At 42.5% G+C, this 20367-nt stretch overlaps 2 protein-coding genes and 1 pseudogene across 2 annotated transcripts; 2 read left to right on the plus strand and 1 right to left on the minus strand.

Moving 5' to 3' along the window:
- LOC8055894 lies at positions 95–3442 on the minus strand. The gene is made up of 6 exons (XM_002462562.2): positions 3066–3442; positions 2127–2274; positions 1968–2035; positions 1762–1847; positions 996–1578; positions 95–699 (listed from the first exon to the last, which is right to left on the minus strand). Exons 1-6 carry the CDS (start codon positions 3171–3173, stop codon positions 424–426), a joined length of 1269 nt encoding a protein of 422 aa, XP_002462607.1. The 5' UTR covers positions 3174–3442; the 3' UTR covers positions 95–423.
- On the plus strand, positions 7226–13966 carry LOC8054761 (annotated as a pseudogene).
- LOC8055895 (elastin) lies at positions 14472–19167 on the plus strand. Its single transcript, XM_002460429.2, has 5 exons — positions 14472–14819; positions 16739–17132; positions 17645–17708; positions 18482–18736; positions 18949–19167. The coding sequence occupies exons 1-4, from the start codon at positions 14472–14474 to the stop codon at positions 18522–18524; spliced, it is 849 nt and encodes a 282-aa protein (XP_002460474.2). The 3' UTR covers positions 18525–18736; positions 18949–19167.

The raw sequence follows: 20367 nt of genomic DNA on the forward strand, positions 1-20367 counted from the left end.
ACCATCGAAATGTCGCCCTCCACGATGTCTAATCGCAATTCGGAATCCACACAGCAGATTAGCAAAGCTCACGCGCAATTATACACAGTTTCCATGGAGACTTCCAGAGCAATTACTACATCAACTTGTGAGCAGACAGAAGATAAAGAGCGCTACAAGGTACATGAAGCGGACTCTTTTCACACGCCTAACATCACGTTCATTTTACAGCATACAAGCAGTTTATGCTCCTTGCTGTTGTTCCAAAGTTTAATGTCCAAACAAGTAAACAGCACACAATATATGCTAATATTCCCAATAACAAAATATTAACTAGTGTACAACATCATGTTAACGAGAGGTACTTGTATATGCACCCAGAGCACTGCCCTGCGGGCTGCGGCTCACTTCAGCTGATCTTATTAATGGCAGTACAAAAACATACTAGCAGTAGCATGAGTAGGCAAGGTGGTTCTTGTTGGAGATGTAGGTGGAGATGAAGTCTGAAGCATGAGTTGAGGTGCTGGACTGAGAAGGCACAATGATCTGGGTACGACCAGATGCGATCCTCTTACCTGTGACATGCCCGTAGAATAGGCCAGCGACAGCAGGGATGAACACGTCACTCTGTGAGCAGATCTCAAGGTCCAGAGCCCTTGCTAGGTCGGCATTGCTGGATTTCAGGAATTCACCTTTGTTCTCAGCTGGCATAATGTCATCCTGCAGAAACACAAAAGTGTACTAGTTAATTTACAAAAAAAAAAAAAGCATGATTGTGTACATGAAGTCCCAAAAAGAAGCAATGCACAAACTGGGTGTATTCCCTGAGCTCTATGTTAGTTTTACTATGCAATATAAGGCTACCTTTTATGTCAGTTAGCATAAGACAGAATACTATTGACAGCTTTTATACCATGGCAAGGCAACAAGAGATTATCCCATATGGCCATATTCCCATTAGGAAGAAATGATTGGACAAAACAGAACACTCATTAGATGCGTAGTAAGTTCCTTGCCTTGGTATAAGTGTTTGGAAATTCTTCCTTTAGATCATTCAGGCCTTTGTGCCACCATGTCTCTGTCAAGTAGATGGTTGTATTAGCAGAGAAGCCAACATTCCTGAGGAAAGCCAGAACCTCTTCAGGGTTATAGCAGCCTTTCCTTCGAGCGCCTCTGGTTGTCTTGCAACTCTTCTTTTCCAGCAAGTCGGTCCGCAGATCGATTGCCAAGACCTTCCCATCTGATTTCTTGCTTAATTCTTGAAGCCTATCCAACATTTTTCTGGCCACTTCAGAATATTCATGCTTCAGTTCGAGGCCACTGAACATTGCAAGGCAAGCAGTTGCATCCAAGTCCTTGTTATTCGTCTCCTTTGGCCTTAAACTTACTGAAGAGAAAATGACTGCTAGTCTTAAGTACTTGTTTTTTTGGAAGATGGGCTGGATGGTGTCTGTGATGAAGCTTTCAGTCACACGGTTTGGTACTCTGATAACTGCTGGATTCTTAGCACTTACTTCATCAGGTATTTCTTCTATTACTTCGACAACACCATCCAGGCTCCTCACGAATTTATCCACATTGTACATGTCTTGGAATTTTCTGTAAACAAAACTTATGTCATTAGTTGAGATAGACAAGAATTGTGACATTTATGAAAACAATTTTGAATTCCTAGAAGTTAAAGGCTCATACTGTGTGCACAAGAATTTGCATCATTTATGTATCTGAAACAGGGTTCATCTTAAGGAAATGGAAAATTGTCTACTTGTCAAAGAAGCATACCGCTTATTTCCTAATTCATTTCCTCTGATGTCTGGGAGCACAAGTGTTGCACCTAGATACCTTGCAACAACCACAGCATCTGTGATCTGCAGATAAAAATTGGGAAATGGTGTTCAAGTATTCAGTCAAGTAGAATATGCAGATGTGTAGCTTGTTTTTTGCTTACACAATCAATTATGCCAAAAAGTTCAGAGTTACAGGCTCACCTGTGAGATGTGATATTCAGGGCCCATAGTCAAGGAGAATGTAACAAAACCATTAGATGGCTGATTTTCTGCAGTAATCAGTAGTATCAGTAACCACATTGTTCAGGTAAATGTTCAGATCTGAAGAACTTGAAATTTTAAAAATGTGGAGTTACTTACTTTGACTTGGTTTGGTCCAGCAAGGTTTAACGTCCTCGATAGCGTCCATCAGGTCCTCCACTCCAGCCATATCGACGCTGTTCATTTCAGCATTGTTGTCAAGCTTCACTGTGTTCGACTCCACACCTGTTGCCTCCAAGGCCAGCTCCTGCAAACATGAATTTTGGTTATGACATGCCTGAATCAGTTGACAAAAAATAATACTTTGCAATAATCTGAATCATTTCCAAGATTGCTTAATAATTCAGTGGTTTAACACACAGGATGCAGCCGGTTAGTTCAGGATACCAGTTTGTTTGTTCTTCTGATGGAGGGACTGAGGGAGCTATCTCAAATTTTAAGATGTGCTTGATGAATGATGATAGTGACTGTTTGCAATAAAGAAATTCAAGAATAGTGACTGCCCCTTTTGCTTTATGATACTCCCCGGTTGGTGTTTTCTTCTCAAGGATGCGGGCCACCACCAGGCCTTTTTCTGGGGAAGCTCATAATAATGTATAGTTTACAGATACCGAGCTTCTGATTGCTTTGACCACCTACCTAATATAACCTTGGGGCAACGTGCTTATGGACTGGAATTGAATAATATAAACCCTAGCTAAGCCCCAAAGTCAAGGCCACACAACATTGCAAGATCCGCCTTCAGCATTGGATCCCCAATTCGCTTCAGATTTGGCAAGAACTGGACTGAAATGGAAACACTAATCACACACTACACTCTGCGGAGACCGGCCAGGAGAAACACAGATCAACAACGGAATCAATTGCGCCTCATCTGAACCCGTCGCCCAAACAATACAACACGGATTCGTCGAAACGGACGACTGATCCTCGGAGCACACAGATTTGCTACACGCTACCGAAATCAAGAACCAACAAGCGGCCTCCAGACCAGACCCAGGAACGGAGAGCGAGAGAGGAGAAGGGGGGGAAATAAACCTCGGTGACGGGGGAGGAGAAATGGTCGTGCTTGATCATGTTGCCGAGCATGACGAACATGGAGAGGGTGAGGAAGCCCGCCACCACCTGCCGCGGGTCGACCGCCATTGGTTCCGCCCTGCCAAGCCGACCGCCGACGCGAGAAGGAGACTGGAGAGAGTGGGGCGGACAGGAGGACCTGGGACTGCACTGGGGGAGTGGGGAGATGACAGATGATAGATGAAGCGGGGCGGGTCACCACCGACAGATGAAACAGGGACCGTGCGCGACTGTGACAGTGCGAGGCAAGCACGCTCCGCACGCGGGGGTGCCGGTTTTCGGCGCACCACTGCCTCTTCTACTCGCGGCGGTTGGTTGGTGGCGGACTGGCGCCGGGTATCCCGGCGTCGCGACCGGCGTGGCAACGGCGGGTGGCCGGGTTGGGGTTTTAGGCCCTGTTTAGTTCCCACCCAAAAATTTTTCATCCATCCCATCGAATCTTTAGACACATGCATGGAACATTAAATGTAGATAAAAAAATAAACTAATAACACAGTTTAGTTGAGAATCGCGAGACGAATCTTTTAAGCCTAGTTACTCCATGATTAGCCTTAAGTGCTACAGTAACCCACATATGCTAATGATAGATTAATTATGCTTAATAAATTTGTCTTGCAGTTTCCTGACGAGCTATGTAATTTGTTTTTTTATTAGTCTGTAAAAACCCCTCCCGACATCCTTCCGACACATCCGTTGTGACACCTAAAAAATTTTCGTTCCCAATCTAAACAGGCTTACAGAGGATTTTGTTATTCTGACAGCGGCGGCAGTCAGTCAGACACGGCTGTGGCATACCTGTACCATCGGTACACAAAAATACCTAATTATGAAATTTGTGTAAGCCTAATTACCTTAATTTTAATTAAAATTATAGTAGTATATATTTATAAAAATTTGGCTAGAAAAATTAGAGAAAAAGTTTATATTATCTTCCTTAACTTTCGGAAAAGACTATTTTTCTCTTTCAATTCTAAAATCGAACAAAAACATTTTTCTAAACTTTTAACAAGATCCAATGAATATGAAATTTTTACTACAATTTAATCATACAATAATTAATCTAACATAAAAATTTCAAGAAATCGTGTCATAAAATATTCTATTTAATTATAAAAAAACATAGATCTAAAGGCACAACAAAAATTTTGTATTAAAGACAAGGTTCAGCTAGGCGCTAGGCGTAATCGGGGCGCTGACCCATTACCTAGCGCCTAGTCGGGAGTACTCGGTCCTAGGCGCTCCTAGGCGTTTTGGCAATATAGCCATAAATTATATATATATATATATTATATATATGACTATTGACTATATGTCTATATATATATATATATGTATATAACTACTATATATGAGTCACAGACTCAGTATTTGTGCCAGTAGAGTAGTAGACATACCTGAGTCCTACTCCTGCCTGTTCCTAGCTCCTACATGGCTGCAACTGCAACACATTTTTACAGCTAGTATTAGTCAATAACTCAATACTCAATAGACAGCTAGATAGGAGTATAGGACACTAAATTGTGACTTATCTGGATGATTTCAGCAGCCTCCCATCCATGAGCACACCATACCTCCAGCTGGTGATTACAATACAAGTGGATAGGACAATAATAGAAGTGCACAACACAATTTATAAATAAAGCACAGCACAAACACATAGTTCTTAGTTCAGGTCTCACAAATAATAAAAGAAGGCACACAGACACATAAACAAGGTGACACAGCTGCAGTCCATATCATATTTCTTCTTCACTGTAGTCCCTATTCTCATCTTCATACTCTTCTTCTTCAGACTCAAATTCTTCTCCTTCATAGAGCTCTCTCACTCTTGCACTTCTACGCCTCTCAAGCTGTTCATCTGCTCCCACTGCCTCTCCAATGACAGACCAAGGTATCCCTGTACCTTCCATCTCATCTTCCTCCCCATCTCTAAATTCAACCAATGCACAATCATCCCCACCTTCTTGGAGAAAACCTTGAGCTTCACATGTATCACTAGATAAAAGAACATCAATGATTTTCTTTGACTTGATCTTTTCTCTCTTACTAAGCAGCTTGGAGTTGAATTGGATATACACCAGCTTGTTGAGGCGGGCTGTAGTAAGCCTATTCCTCTTCTTAGTGTGTATCTACAATTGAAAAAGAGGATTCTTAGTTCTACTTCTACAATTTAATTGTAATGCTGCTGAAAATGAAATATTAGGTACTAACCGCTTCAAACCCACTCCAATTTCTTTCACAACCAGAAGAGCTTGATGTCAAAGAGCGAAGAGGGGAGATCAGCAGGGGAGGAGCTGGGAGGGAAGGGAGCTCACCTTGGGGACTTGTGGTGGCCGGTGGGGAGGTGTTCCAGACTTCCAGTCGAGGACGAGCAGGGCAGCGGCGGCAGGGGACGAACTTGGAGGAGCAGGGGACGAGCAGGACCGGCGGGAGGAGGAGCAGGAACAGCGGGGGGCGCCTCGGGGATGAGCAGCAGAGCAGGGGAAGAGAATGGAGGAGCAGGGGAAGAGATTGGAGGAGCAGGGAGGTCGCCGCGCTCCCTTCTATTCTCCCGCGCCTCCGTTTCGTAGCCGCGCGCGCGCCTGGACGCGCGGGATTTGGCCGCGCTCGCCGATTTGGCGCGGGAGATTTGGCGCGCTCGCGCTCGCCTCTCCGATTTGGCCGCACTCGCGCTCGCGCCCGCCTACGCGCCGACTCCGCGCCGCCCAGCGCGCCTCCGCGCCGCCCAGCGCCGACTACGCGCCGCCTAGCGCCGCCCAGCGCCTGGAAGCGCGACTATGGCCATAGTCGAGGCGACGGGCTTCGCCTAGCGCCTAATCGCGCCTAATCGCCGCCTAGTCGCCGCCTAGCCGAACCTTGATTAAAGATATCATATTATATATTTACTATATAGTAGAGTGCAACAAATTTTGTATTAAAATATACCATATTATATATTCATAATAATTTTTTAAAAATTCAACTAAAATAATAAAAAAGATAAAGATAAAATTGCCTTGAAAACCGTTTATAACCGGGTCACGGAGGTAAGGTTAGATGAACGGTTTTCAAAATTAGGAAAGTGTTTTATCTGGTTTTGAAATTTAGACTCCGTTCCTTTGCCTTATAAGAGCAACCCTAACAGGGCCTCTACTAAAACCCCAATAGCTAAATATGAGTGTTCAGGCTAAAAACATTACTTTAGCAGGGCCTCTACTTCAGACCTCATATTTGGTTGGGCACTCATATCTTTCCCCCAGACCCTATTCCTGTTGGCCCAACAGGACAGCCACCATTCTCCATCGCGTATCCTAGCCCTAGCGCATGCTCCCTCTCTCTCTCTTCCCTTGTATGTGCATGACACCCTACGGTAACCGGCTCGATGTTCTAATTATGTCCCTGTCCAAAGGAAGAAGAAAAAAGACGATGACGAGTGGATCTCTTCTGTCATTCTCTCTGGAATAGGTTTGGGGGCCCAAATTTATGTGCTAATGTTAGAGTTGAAGCAAAAAAGTTGAGCCCCCAAAAGTAGAGGGAGCACCCAAATTAAAAGTAGAGGCCTAGTTTTAGAGACTAGTGCTGCAGTTGCTCTAAGCCGTATTTTTCTGCCAGTCAGCAGTGTTTTTCTCTCTCGTAATAAATCAGCTAACAATATTTTCAACCATGATTTTTCAGATCAACAGGCTTTTAGAGAGGAAAAGTGGACTTTCGTAAAAATTAAAGGAGATACCATGGACTTTTAAATTAGATCTAGATCTGTTTTGATAGAACCGAAGGTGGTAAAACTCTTCTGACTAGACCCTCACTCTACACTACTTCATCCGTCCCAAAATAATTATGGTTTTAAGTTTTCGTGTTAAAAATTTGACTAGATTTTATATAAAATATGTGCAATATTTGTATCTCTAAATAAATTTATTAAAAAAAATAAATTTAAATATCTTTTTGATGATACTAATGTAACATAATATTAAATATTTTTAAATATATATTTAATCAAAGTTGTTTTATAGGAAACGAGAACCGTAATTATTTTAGTATAAAGTGCATTGTAGAGTTTATTCTAGAAAATTAGAGTAATTATTTGCAGTTAAAAATCAGCTTCGAGAGAATTTGGAGCTGTTTCTTAAACCATATTTTTTTCCAATCCATTCATTGCTTTTAACGAGAAGACTGCCACGCCACCGGCTAGCCTCGTCGGCTCCTTCGCCTGGTCGTCGTCGGGCCCTTGGCCGGCGACGAACACCAATCAGGTGTGCGCACCCCCTCTCTTCCCTTCCTTTTGTGCGAAACCGCGCTCCAAACCCTATGTATTCGGATCTGTTCTAGTTACAAGTGTATATACATGTATGTATTATGCCTACTAAATTCGATTTTCTTGCAAAAAGAAAAACATTGGCTCTACATGTGTGCACCCTGATTTTAGGCATATAAAACTCAATTTACCTCATGGTCTTCTGGATCGATGTTCGACTGTGGCATGCTTTTGCAGCAATTGTGTTTGAATCTTAATTCCAGATTAAACTTTTTTTAGAAAACACGAAAGGATGGCATTGAAATTTAAGGCATCTGGCTACATTATCCTGAAAGAGGAAGCATCCTGCAACAAAGATAATGATAGTGGTAAAGATGGATCACTTCCAATAAGAAATAGGTATCCGCGGCAGCATCCTATCATTTTTTTTGATGTTAAAGAAGGATGCGATAGGAAGAAGATAGATGAGGTATGATAACTATCTATCCGTGTGATATTTCACTCCTATTTATATTTCTTCCCTTAGCACCGACTCTTGGCATTCTCTTTCAGTTCCTGCTGCAATGGTCTATTCCTATTGCCAAGTCCCGGCCAAATGACATAATCATCCCAGACCCTGCTCCCCAGATTTGTTATCTTCATTACAGAAGTTGATTGAACATTCATTCCATTATATTAATTATTTCGTTTAATCATGTAATATTATAGGGTAGTTAAAGTCTACTGTACATTGTTGTCATATATGAACCTTGCCTAGGAACATGAATCACATGCCTGAACCATGATAGGCTTTAGATCCCCTCGTATTCTCTCTCTTCCCTTCTTGTTGCATGTTGGGTTTCATGGTTTTATCATTGCTGCTATTCTTATTGTCATATATGCACCTCCATGGACTTTATCTTGATGTGCTTTTTTATAGTTGGATAACTGATGCCTTTACCTTTTTCAACTGCGATGCATCCATCTAGTGGGTGAATGATATCCTCTTTGATAAATTCGACGAGCTGAAGCGCATCTTTATAAAGGATAGTGTGCGGCGCTTCCTCCGATTATTCAAGAACTGTGGAGGCAGGGGCATGTCATGGAGTTTAACCGTCACCGCACTTAAACCTCATGGTCTGTTATAATGCTCTGCGATGTGCAAAAGTTGTACTGGAGGGCAAGGCACCTGAGCTCAATGGAATGCACGCCAATCCCAACTGCATAAACCCATATGGATACTTCCCGCTCCATGAAGCTGCTGAAAGGTTCTCTTGTGACATGATCAAGTTGCTTTTACGCCATGGCGCATCAGCCAATGTGCACACTGTTGGCAATGATGTCATCGAGAACCTACTTCCACTCCATGTTGCAATTGAGAATACTTGCATGCATAAGTATCTGGAGGACAATCTTTCTCCCAGCCAGAGTCATTTGGATTATATCTACAAGCTTATCCATCTGTTATGTCTACCTGAAATGGTTTGTTTTCCTTCCCTGTATGAGTTTCTTGTGCGCATGACATAAATGCTAAATGACACTTAGATTTTTTTTCCTTGGTGTTTTACAGAAGATCTTCTTGGATACAACTAGATTGCTTGCTGAAAAAACAAATAATCTACTTGAAGAGCTCTGGAACTACATTGAGAATGGAAAGCTTATCCAGTCTGCGATTCTACTACTGGCTGCTCAGGAGCACATTCGCAGGGGTTGTTCCTCCAAGAAAAATGGTAGCAGTAAAAAAGATGGGTTTTACGTTATCAATAAGCGTATACTGTGGCTTTCATTTGCCTTGAGATGGGAGAAAGGTTCAAATGAAATGGCGGAGAAGCTTCTGAACGAAAGAAGAGCACTTATTGATTGCACAGGGTTGCTTGTTGATGTAATTTCCCAAACCGGTCAACGTCTTTCTTCATATATTCAGTCACATTCAGAGGTATTCATTTTTTGTTAGGAAAAAGTCTACATCACCCCCTGAACTATGGGGTGGTGTCTACTTTACCCTCCGAACTATGAAACAGTCTAATTTACCCCTTGAACTATCCAAAACCGTTCAAATCACCCCCCGGGCGGTTTTTGAAGGCGGTTTTGCTACAATACCGTGGTTTTGACTTTTTCTTTTTTCCTATTTGTTTTCATATAATCTTTAAAAAATCATAGTAAATCACAGAAAAATCATAAAATAGAAAATCTAATTTTGTTGGACTCCGCATTAGTAGATCTACGCAATGAATATATATTATGGTATACTTTATTATAAATTTTTTCTACAGCTTTAAATTAGTTAGAAAAATCAAATTTTATCTGTAACTAATTGGAATAATTCATAGCTGCAGCTTCTGTGGTCCAATTGTGGTGAAATTTTATATGAAAACAAATAGGAAAAAAAGAAAAAGTCAAAACCACGGTATTGTAGCAAAACCGCCTTCAAAAACCGCCCGGGGGTGATTTGAACGGTTTTGGATAGTTCAGGGGGTAAATTAGACTGTTTCATAATTCGGGGGATAAAGTAGACACCACCCTATAGTTCAGGGGTGATGTAGACTTTTTCCTTTTTTGTTATATTGTACCCATGGTTGCTCACATCCTCAGATGCCTGTTGCTTAATATTTTAATATTTGTATTTACTGTTGCTATATGTGTTGTTTAAAAAAAAGCATGCCCTAATTTTAGCAAGAAGAATGTTAATAATTCTTGCATCGACTAAAAATATCTGTTTTATTTGACAACTTTGTAAGTTCATTCTTCTAAACATATCTCTACAGAAATAAACTTTGTAAAGACTTTCACAAGATCACCAGTTGTTTTGCAGGCTGTCAGAATCTAGTTGCATAGATTAGCATGTCTTCTGTTTGCCTTTGAGGTTAAACTTAGCATACTAAATATCATAAGACTATGCTTCCCCAAAAGTGCCGTGGTGTTATGGCGGGTGGGCTGGTTCTGGCCCTGGACGTGCTGCATCAGCAGCCTAGGATTAGTTCACAGTTTTTTCGTTTGTTCATGTTTGTTAGCATATAAGATTCATTAGTTACTAGGATAAGATTCTTAGTAGGTTTGTTGGGTGCTTTGTCTATAAAGGTATCCATAGGTAGCTAGGGAAGGCAAGCAGAAATAGATCCAAGAAGCAGCTCAGAGCCTACACACTCCACAGCAAGGTTGCTTTTTTTTTTGCACAAGTCTGTTCAATCTCTGACCTTGATGTTTGCTCCACCGAAGCGGGTGCCCTCCTCAGTCTTAGCCGCATCATCTGCACCATCATCATGAGATCCGGCAGGCTGGATTTTGATTCAAACAAAATGAATGAAGATATTATTCAAAAAAATTTAGAACTAAATACAACCCATTTTAACTTGTTGTACTTCATTCTTGGCAAACACACAGAAGTACGTGAGCTGAGAATTGGGGTCATGCGAAACCAGGTCCTAGCCGTTTCGAGTGCTAACATAAAACGTGAATCATTCTGGTTCTTGCTTCGTAGGCTGGAAATCTCATTTGGTATCGATTCTTAGGTATGCAAACACACCCTTAGCCTGCAAACTTCAGATCCTGGGACTGGGAGCTCGTACCATAATTTGTCTGTGGGCCCATACATATACAGTTCATGATCAACATTTTTGTCTGATCTTCATTTTCTATCGTATAGCCTGAAGAATTTGACAGCTTTCTCTTTGATAATCCAGAGCAGAACAATTGGTGATTTTAATGCTTGTTCCATGCACTTTATAGTCAAATGCATTTATAATAGCTGGGAGCAAGAATAAATGAACCAGTGTAAAGTCTACTTTAAAATATAGAAGTGCGAAGCCATTCATGACTTGTACCTTTGAAGCGTCTAGATTATAATGTTTGATTACAAAGCTTGTGGAATCAATATAGATGTATATAAATTGTATGTGATTGTATGTTTAGCTATTTTTGTACACTGTTCTATTGTCTTACAACTCATATTGTATAATTGCAAATTTCTCGTTGAAACAATTCTTTGCATCATATATCTCTTCTACCATTGGTTATATGAGATACAGTAGACCTATGTTGATGATATATTGTCTTTTGTGTTTATTTTTATTCTACTTATACATCAGCTTGTATGTCATGCAGGTACCCCGTGTGGAGGTCTTGGAACATGTTTCATCTATCCTCAAGGAATATGGGTTTAATCCTACTGGAGAAATCATGGACACTATAAACCTGTACTAGTCTTTATGTTGTTTCACACACAAAAATTCTATGCAAACACATGTTTAATCTGCTGATTTTTTTTTCTTCTTGAAGCCGGCCTTATGACTGCAAAATGTCAGACACAGAGACATGCAACAAAGGTGCGCAGGCTCAAGTTATTCTTTTTTACATTTAACAAAATGAGTCCTAACCTCTACTTTCTTTTTTCATGGAGAGCAGGGCTTATAAATCCAAACATGGCAGTTATGGAATCAGATAATCTGCACGCTGCAGAGGAAAAGGTAAAAATAATCGAGTATTACTGTATTGGAGCATCATTGTCTGCTTCTTGTCGTGCAATGTCCCTATTGTGATATCTAAGTACATAAGATGTTGTTCACACAAATAGTATTGTGTGCTACTGATGCAGCCAAGCAGGGCAGTAGTCAGATAAGCCACTTGCATGATTAGTTTGTTCTCAAGTTATGTACTTATATTTGCTTGCTAGTTGTCGATTGTTATGGGCTGGTGCATATAAGGCACACCAATCTCTCTTTGTTAGAAAGGCAAAGTTGTTCTCAACTTCCTATCTCTAGTCTTCGAATGGTCTCTACATATTTTTCTGTTTTGTACAATTACATGTTCATGCAAACTATTTTATGCCAGGGTATTGTTCTAGAACTTATTGCCCTGTGAACAAATCTGAAAGTAATTGCTAAGTTATAAACAAAATGTCATTGCTTTAGTTACATTATGATAACATCTAATTTTCTTTCCTCTTTGGTGGATGCATAATCTTGCGATAACAGTGCTTGGTCTTGTTTCGGGTTAGAGTGAGGGTGTTCTCTAATATTGTGGCAGCAGAAGAACAATAGCTATAAGAATTCTGCTGTTTACCAGTTTGATTTTTTAAAGTTTTTAAAATGGTCTAAAATTCCCAAGTTGAGAAATCTGTTTTTTAATTGCACCAAATACAGATGGCCTACTGCAATACCACAGTAGTTCAATTACGATTGAACTCTTTCATGCTAATGTGGAGACCAGTGTGTTACCCATCAGGTCATTTACCAAGGAAAATGAGTAACTGCAGCTACAAAAAAAAATGATAGGAAATGATACAAGTTGTGAAATTAAACTAGCGCTAGGCCAAAACTCTATTGGCCTTGGCCATAATTAGCTTAGTAACATAGCTGGACTGAGAGATATCAACACTGAACTCGAAATATGGGGCTTGCATGTTATTGTTATTTCGACGGCCTTAGTATTCTTGAACGATTTGTTGCATCTGATGTTTGTTTGGTGCTTGTGAGAGATTCTGATAAGAAGTAGCAGTATAATATCATGTTTAGAGGCAATAACAATATTATGTTTCATTTCTATGCTTTTGCCGTACTTTGTGCTGGTTCAACAGCTTATGATGTTGCTTAAGCATGCTACTTAAGTACTGCACTGTAGTAACATATCTAAAGAATATCGTTATTGGGTGTTGACATACATCTCAAGCGTGAGGTGCTGGCTAATATGCTGTTTCTGGTTTTCTGAAGCTGTACTTTATTGAAATATGTGACAGGCTGTGACAGTGACAAAGGAAGTAGGCAGAGGATGGGATCCAACATATATGAGGAGAAGTTTTTTCCCATATTGGAGATCAGTGTTACGAACCAGGTGTCGTGTGAGGTTGTATCCAGCCTATGCAGAGGGATATACTAGGCCTGTGCTTGATCTTGAACATTTCCGTGTCTCTCGGAGCAAGTCATTTGCCAATGGATCTACTCCAACTCCAAATCATAAACTTGGTCTGGTGGGAAGAATCTCACCACTTACAAGCAATCAACCCAGAAGGGCTTTTAGCACTGCTGCTATTAGTGCATTCAGGCTCTTGAAGATGCTAAAGTATGCATGAGTAGAAAGGTACATCACAATTTTTGGCTTCCTGCATCAAGTTTTCTAAACATGTCACAAAAATAAATGGGAGGAAAGAATTATTAAGGAAAAGATCACAGTTGTCTTCAATCAGTAAGATTATTCGTTGTTGTTTCTTAAAAATTAGCTAGTTGCTTGATAGGGTTTGGTGTTCCTAATATCGTGCCTTATTTTCTTGTGTTTAATTTTGTATGGTGCCTTGGTCCATTTTTATTTGTGCAGGTGACTTGGGGGAGGAAGAGTGTTTATTCCTCGCACGTCCCTCCAGTATCTGACAGGCTGCATTTTTTGGTGGACACTCCAGTTAGATGATATTTGTGTGGCAAAAACTTGTGCTACTATGCCTCTCATGTGCGCGCTGTAAGACTTAATCCTAGGTGTAACAGTTGCGTGGAATTTGCACTGATATGATGCTGACAATGCATTAGACATGCGTTTGTCAAGACACGACATGGCATTTCAAAGTTTGCAACTATTATTCCCTTTTTTGAGCACCTGCAACGTCGACTCCAACATATGCTAGGCAGAGCTCCTGCTCTATATATTCTATGCTATGGCTTATTCTCTTGAGAGGAGATTTTTTTATGGAAGTTTTTCTATGATTTTTTTAGGATAAACTACGTAGAATATTTGTTGCCTACGTTATCTCTATCCATACTCCCGCAATGCAACTGTTGGAGTATGAGTGTATTAGGCCCATGAGGTTAGGCTCATATCATGCTATATTGCTATTCTTTTAGGGTTATGCCATGAATCCAATCAAAAATTCTATCATCGTATTAAGCTAGGTTTTCCTCTTCCCTCATCTCCTCCCCAGCAGCTACCAGGTGCTAGTTGTCGGTCGGTCAGCGTGTCGCCGTCGAGAGCAATGGCTGGCCATCCTCCACCACCTCCTCCCTCTTTCACCTATTTTCAGTGCTTCTCTCCCCTTCCCAACTCTACGTGGGCACAGGTGGCCTGCTCGACGCTGTTGTCGGCCAGGGTGCCCTTGTTGTGCAGGGGCCCGCTCGCTTGCCTTTGCCGCCGCACAGACCCGCCCGCCCAGCGTTGCCGCCGTCGCCTCCCTTCTCATGGCCGTGGGCCCGAGCGCTGATGTGGGTGTCGTGGCTACGGGGGTGGTTGACGCGAGCGCAGGCACCACCGATACGGACGCCATGGTCGCCGCGGACGCCGTGGCCGCGGCTGTTGGGCCCGCCCCCATGGCTGTAGGAGCTGTCGCCGCTGTGGTAGCAGGGCTGGGGATGCCGCTAGACGCCGTCGTCGCAAACGACGCCCACTTGCACGTGCCTAGTGTCGGTGCGGGTCCCTTTATCTTCCCCGCCCCGCCTCCTCCACCGCTCGCTTCCCACCTCAATGCAGCGGGTCCCGCCGCCGCTCTTGTCGCTGCACGGGCCGCTGCCGCGGAGGGCCCGGCCCGTGTGCGTGCGGCCGCCTTCGATTGGGAGCACAAGCGTGATGCGGCCGATGCACTAGCCCACCAGATCGCCGAAGCGAGGGCAGCTCCTTGTCCTCCCTGCCTCACCCGATGTTGGGGCCACCTCCTCCGGCTCCATGGGTCACCACGTGTCCCACACCGCTGTCGACGAAAGCTAGTCGAAAGCCTACGGTAGTAGTTTATCGGCAGACAGGTGCGCAAGCTACGAACTTGATGGTGACGCAAGACACAGACAAGGGTTTTATCCAGGTTCGGCCGCCGTGTGGGCGTAATACCTACGTCCTGCGTCTGATTGTATTGGATTGTGTCGAGTTGAGATAAGTTGTCTAAGGAGGGTCCCTTGTCTCTCTTTATATAGTCCAGAGGGCAGGGTTACAGATCTGGAAACTAATCCTAGTCGGTTACAATTGCCATAGATAATACGATATCAATTCCTATTCTAACCGACTAGAATCTGGCTTGATCTCCACGTCTTGTTTCCTTGCGTGAAACTCCGAACAGTTGGATCAAGCCTCGAACTGTCTCGTGATGGGCCAAACCACCTGGCCCAAGTCTAGCCGTAAGGATATAGGGGTTTATACCCCCACAGCTAGTCCTCGAGCTCCATGTATTATGATGCAACACGCCATCTTGAGCTTCTTCGACCAGCTTCTCATAAGGGTGAGTTTTACCTAGGTAGATTTTTAATGAGGCAGCATTGCACAAAACAACTCATTTTGATATCTAAATCTGTTTTATACATCTATCATCTCTCATCTATGTTTGAATATATTATCTAACTGATGAATATGTTTGAAATCTGTGTTTATTGATATGTTATCTGTTCAACGGGCTATGGACTGGCCCAACCCTCTATTTTTACCGTGCCTGATGGGCCAGTCCGATTTTTGCTCATTAAACTTCAAAATAAGATATCTTTAACTCTTAGAAATGCCCAAATGCCTCCCTGACCTGTTTTGAAGTGGTTTTGAATATGGTTTCTTGTGTTGTTTTTACTTAATTTTGGTAAAATCTTGATAAAGTTTTTAAACTACAAAAATGTCTTTATGCTCCTAAAGTTTTCAAAAAAATCCTAAACATAGATAATGATATAATGAGCCCAATAAAATATTTAGAGCTCACAAAAATATCTCTAGAAGCTTTTAAAATTAAAATGGAAAAAGTGTGTAGAAAAATCTAGAAATTTCCAACAACATTCTTGTTGATGTATAAACACATTTTAAAAACTTTCCACCACACAAAACATAAGGTGTAACCAACACGAAGCATGGCATGATGAATGCATTCAACATTGATGTATGTTGCACTAGTTGCATTGCATCTCATATTTTTGGCATGCAAAGTTTAAAACACATTTAGACTTTGTCAGAATATTATTTAGAATTACCTAATTTTTTGGATGTTTTTCTCACTTTCCTATATCTAAATCTATTTTTGTTTGAGCTTATAGAGACGAGCTCTAAATATCTTATTTGGATTTTTCATAACCCAAACTATCTATGTGGGTTATCTTGGAATTTATAAGCTTAGAGACATTTTCATTGTTGAAAAATCTTGTCAAGTATCTCCTACAACTAAAAAGACTAAATCTGGGACATTTTTTTGGTGCGGTTTTGGTTTCGTCAGCCTGCGCGTCACCGGTCGTGCGTCCGCTGCGGGAACTTGGAAACCCCCCATCCCCTCCGTGATCACCCCCCCTTTCCTATCTTCACCGTGACCACCAGAGACCCCGATCCCACCCTTCCCGCATCACCGCCTCACGCACCAGAGACCAGACCCCTGATCCCCTTCCGTGATCTGCAAGTCCCTCGTCGCCGGTGGCGTCGTGGGAGGAGTGTGAGTCTCCTTCCCTTCACTCGCCTTCTCCCCTCCTTCTGATCCCCTTCCCTTCGTCGTTGGAAGCTAGCACGTGTCCCGATCTCGGGTCTTCGCGTGGGCGCCGTGGGACTGGGCGCCAGCGGCCGCGGCGGATCGGGTCTTCACGTGGGCGCCGTGGGGCTGGGCGCCAGCGGCCGCGGCGGATCGGGTCTTCGCGTGGGCGGCGTGGGCGCCGTGGGGCTGGGCGCCAGCGGCCGCGTCGGATCGGGTCTTCGCGTGGGCGGCGTGGGGCTGGGCGCCAACGGCCGCGGTGTGGGCGGCGTGGGGCTGGGCGCCAGCGGCTGCGTCTCCGCCGCCGCCGCGGGGGAGTCCGCGCTGCGCGCCGTCGCCGTCTCCCACATGCCCTACGGCCACTGCCGCCAGTTCCTCCAGGAGATCCGCACCGCGGCGGGCATCCAGCCATGCCGAGCAAAATTCGGTGATTTGTGCCGATTCGCCGCGTCGCTGTGCCGATGTGCTCCGGTTTTTGTTTTCCTGTGAAATGATGAATCTGGATTATGTGGGGGTATAAACCCCTATACCCTCATGGGCCTATATGGGCCGCACCATCAGAGGTGGCTTGGCCCACAAGATGAAGACGTGCGGCGCACGACTGGTCGGCGTCCACCGCAAGGCTACGAGATTTTGTACCAAATAGGATACTTTGCTTGTAACTCTGTCCCTTCAGGATATATAAGGAGGGGCAGGGGTCCCCTAGAGGACAAGTCATACACATTATTCTCTCAACACAAATCAATACAACCAGACGCAGGACGTAGGTATTACGCCAACTCGGCGGCCGAACCTGGATAAAAAGCTTGTCCGTGTCTTGCGTCACCATCGAGTTCGTAGTTTGCGCACCGTCTACCGATAAACTATTACCGTGGGTATACCCCAAGGTAGACTGCCGACTAGCTTTCGTCGACAGATTAACTGGTGCCCTGCGCGCAGGTGGACATCGGCCTCAGCGACGGCAGCTACGCGAGGGGTGCCGTGCCGAGCGGCGCATCCACTGGTACGTCGGTCTGCTTCTGCTCTGTTCCTGAGCGACTGCTTGGTTTGCTGCGTCTCGAGGGGATTCGAGCGGTGTCTGAGATCGTCGAGGCTGTGTGGCTCTGTGACATATATACTGTGTGTGTTTGTTGGTTGGGGGATAATAACAGTCCTTCGTCATGTTGAACAGGCTAGGACGGTTGTTTTGTTGCTAGATCTGATTGATGCGTATATTCTTGTTCTAAGTTTTCAGTCTGTTCTCCGCCGCCATGACCAACGCTTGTTTGGGAAGGGTTTATAAAAATCATCTTATAGTTTCAAAGCAGAATCATCACCGTCATGACATGGTCAGCTGATCTGAAAATTGCTTACCATCTGGATCTGTTAATGAAGCAGGATACAAACTTAATTTTTGATATAATGTGATTTATTTGTTTACCTATTTTTCAGTTACACTTGTCTGAACCTTTGTTTTAATAATCGATTATAAGCATGATTTTGTTTTCAATTAACACAGAAATAATGCAGTAAAGCACTAAAGCCGATAGAGCTCCCCTGAAGTATTCTTATCTAATGAATCAAGAAACATATTTATATGTGATACCGTGCCATTTAATCATTTTGGTATGTTAGCAACATAGAAAAAGACATACTAAATGGAGTTCCATTGCAGTTCCATTGCTTGTTCTTTGACAAATTTTGAAAACTAAATGGAGTAGCTTACTGAACTCTGAAGCTTACTGAAATGCTGGAAAGCTAAATTGTTAAGGTTAAGGTATTTTTTTCTTTTGACAGGGAGAAGCGCTTGGCATTGGACGCGAGCCACGCACACATTTAGCATTTTTGAGTAGTATATTGTTCTTCCTATTGTCATCTGTCATCACTGCCTTTTGTTCAAGAGAAATGGTCTTTGCTCATTGATGTGCTTCATTTTGGCTCGGAAATTAAACAAACTACTATTGTCGTGGAATCTGGATAACTATTAGTGTCCCTGCATGCTCTAAATTACCTGCTGTTGCTCCACTCCAACGATTGAAAATCTTGCTTCAGGTTTGAATTGTCCTAAGTTCTTTTTAACGTTTCAATTCAACAGTGTATTCCTTTATATAACAAGTAAACAACATGTTATGTGCTCAAATCAACAGTGTATGCCTTTTGCTACTATGTTACTGCTCAAATTAGATTTCCTGCATAACCATTTATTTTCAAGTGCAGATTATCATCATATATGCTCTAAATTACTTCATTTCTGATTTGCACAGGTCACGTGCTGCTGTTGCTCCACTCGAACGATTGAAAATCTTGCTTCAGGTTTGAATTTTCCTAGGTTCTTTTTAACGTTTCAATTCAACAGTGTATTCCTTTATATAACAAGTAAACAACCTGTTATGTGCTCAAATTAGATTTCGTGTTATGTGCTCAAATCAACCGTGTATGCCTTTTGCTACTATGTTACTGCTCAAATTAGATTTCCTACATAATCATTTATTTTCAAGTGGAGATTATCATCATATTCTGTAAAACTTGTTTTTCTCAAACCTGTGTATCACCGATATTAAACATTATCTTGGTCGTATCACCGAAAGGTCTATAAAGTAGAATTTGTGAACTTATAACATCATGCTCTCCGTGACTATGTTTGATTTTAGAAACTTTGCTTCTTTAATATAAATATCACTTTATAGCTGGTATTTAAGTTTTATTATAATATTATTATCTTATTGTGCGATACGTGTATTTTTAATAAAAAATGTTAACTATCCCGTAGCAACGCACGGGCACGCTACCTAGTTTACAAAAAAAAAAGAATTTAACTAAAAAAAGACAAAACTACTTTGAAAACCACTCCAACCAGGACGTAATCTAAACAGTTTTGATAGGTCAGGTCTTTATGAGGTAAGATATTTGCTTTTGGAGTTTTAAGAGGAAAATCAGACTACGTCGATTTATTTTTTCCCTCCTCTCTAGGCTTGGTATACAATAAGCGTTGTGTGTAGCAGGTGTCAACAACAGTATGTAACTGGATGTGGAATGACTCGGATGACAAAAACATATTCACTGGTGCAAATAAGCATGCACTACAAGGAGACATCTGTTCGTTTGAGCTTATCTACCGAATCTGCTAGCTATTTAGCAGTGTTTTTCTCTCATAATTAATCAGCGAACAGTACTTTTTGTCATGGCTTGCTAATGCCCTAGCTAGATATAGTGTCGTAGGCCAAAGGCCATGCTGTGGCGGCATTGGATTTAAATGTTTTTCTGGACAATCTAACTTTGTTTTTGGCGATATCACCGTGTCAATTGGTTAATAGAATTCATACATTCAGCTCAAGAACAAAGAAAGAAAATTCTTGACCCCAACGATGAACTAACAAGAAAATCTCCGGCCCTGGCAGCTCCATGTAGGGGTGTAGGACGTATGAACCAAACGAAATGCGGCCTGACGGGCATTCGATCGATAGTACTAGACGCATTGCCATTGCCAGCAATATGGATAAGCATATCGACCAATAGTTCACATGCGTAGTTAGGATTATACGGCTAAACGAGTTGAGAGCAGCCGCCCACGACGACGCTTATATTAGTTTGGACAAGGTGAGGGCACGACCTGTGCTCTCGTCGTCAGTAGTGACGCTTTAATTTCATATTTTCAAGGGAAAATATGCCAATATGGTCGTCAC

This window comes from Sorghum bicolor, chromosome 2 (genome assembly GCF_000003195.3).
Source record: "Sorghum bicolor cultivar BTx623 chromosome 2, Sorghum_bicolor_NCBIv3, whole genome shotgun sequence".
Classification (NCBI taxonomy): Eukaryota; Viridiplantae; Streptophyta; class Magnoliopsida; order Poales; family Poaceae; genus Sorghum; species Sorghum bicolor.

Excerpts from the sequence above, each read along its gene's own strand:
- LOC8055894 (XM_002462562.2), bottom strand. The coding sequence starts at position 3,173 with ATGGCGGTCGACCCGCGGCAGGTGGTGGCGGGCTTCCTCACCCTCTCC. Across the intron at positions 2,275-3,065 it reads TCTCCTCCCCCGTCACCGAG|GAGCTGGCCTTGGAGGCAAC; the intron begins GTTTATTTCCCC and ends TCATGTTTGCAG. Across the intron at positions 2,036-2,126 it reads CTGGACCAAACCAAGTCAAA|AAAATCAGCCATCTAATGGT; the intron begins GTAAGTAACTCC and ends TGATTACTGCAG.
- LOC8055895 (XM_002460429.2), top strand. The coding sequence starts at position 14,472 with ATGGCCGTGGGCCCGAGCGCTGATGTGGGTGTCGTGGCTACGGGGGTG. Across the intron at positions 14,820-16,738 it reads CCGCGGAGGGCCCGGCCCGT|CTAGCACGTGTCCCGATCTC; the intron begins GTGCGTGCGGCC and ends CGTCGTTGGAAG. Across the intron at positions 17,709-18,481 it reads GCCGAGCGGCGCATCCACTG|GGAGAAGCGCTTGGCATTGG; the intron begins GTACGTCGGTCT and ends TTCTTTTGACAG.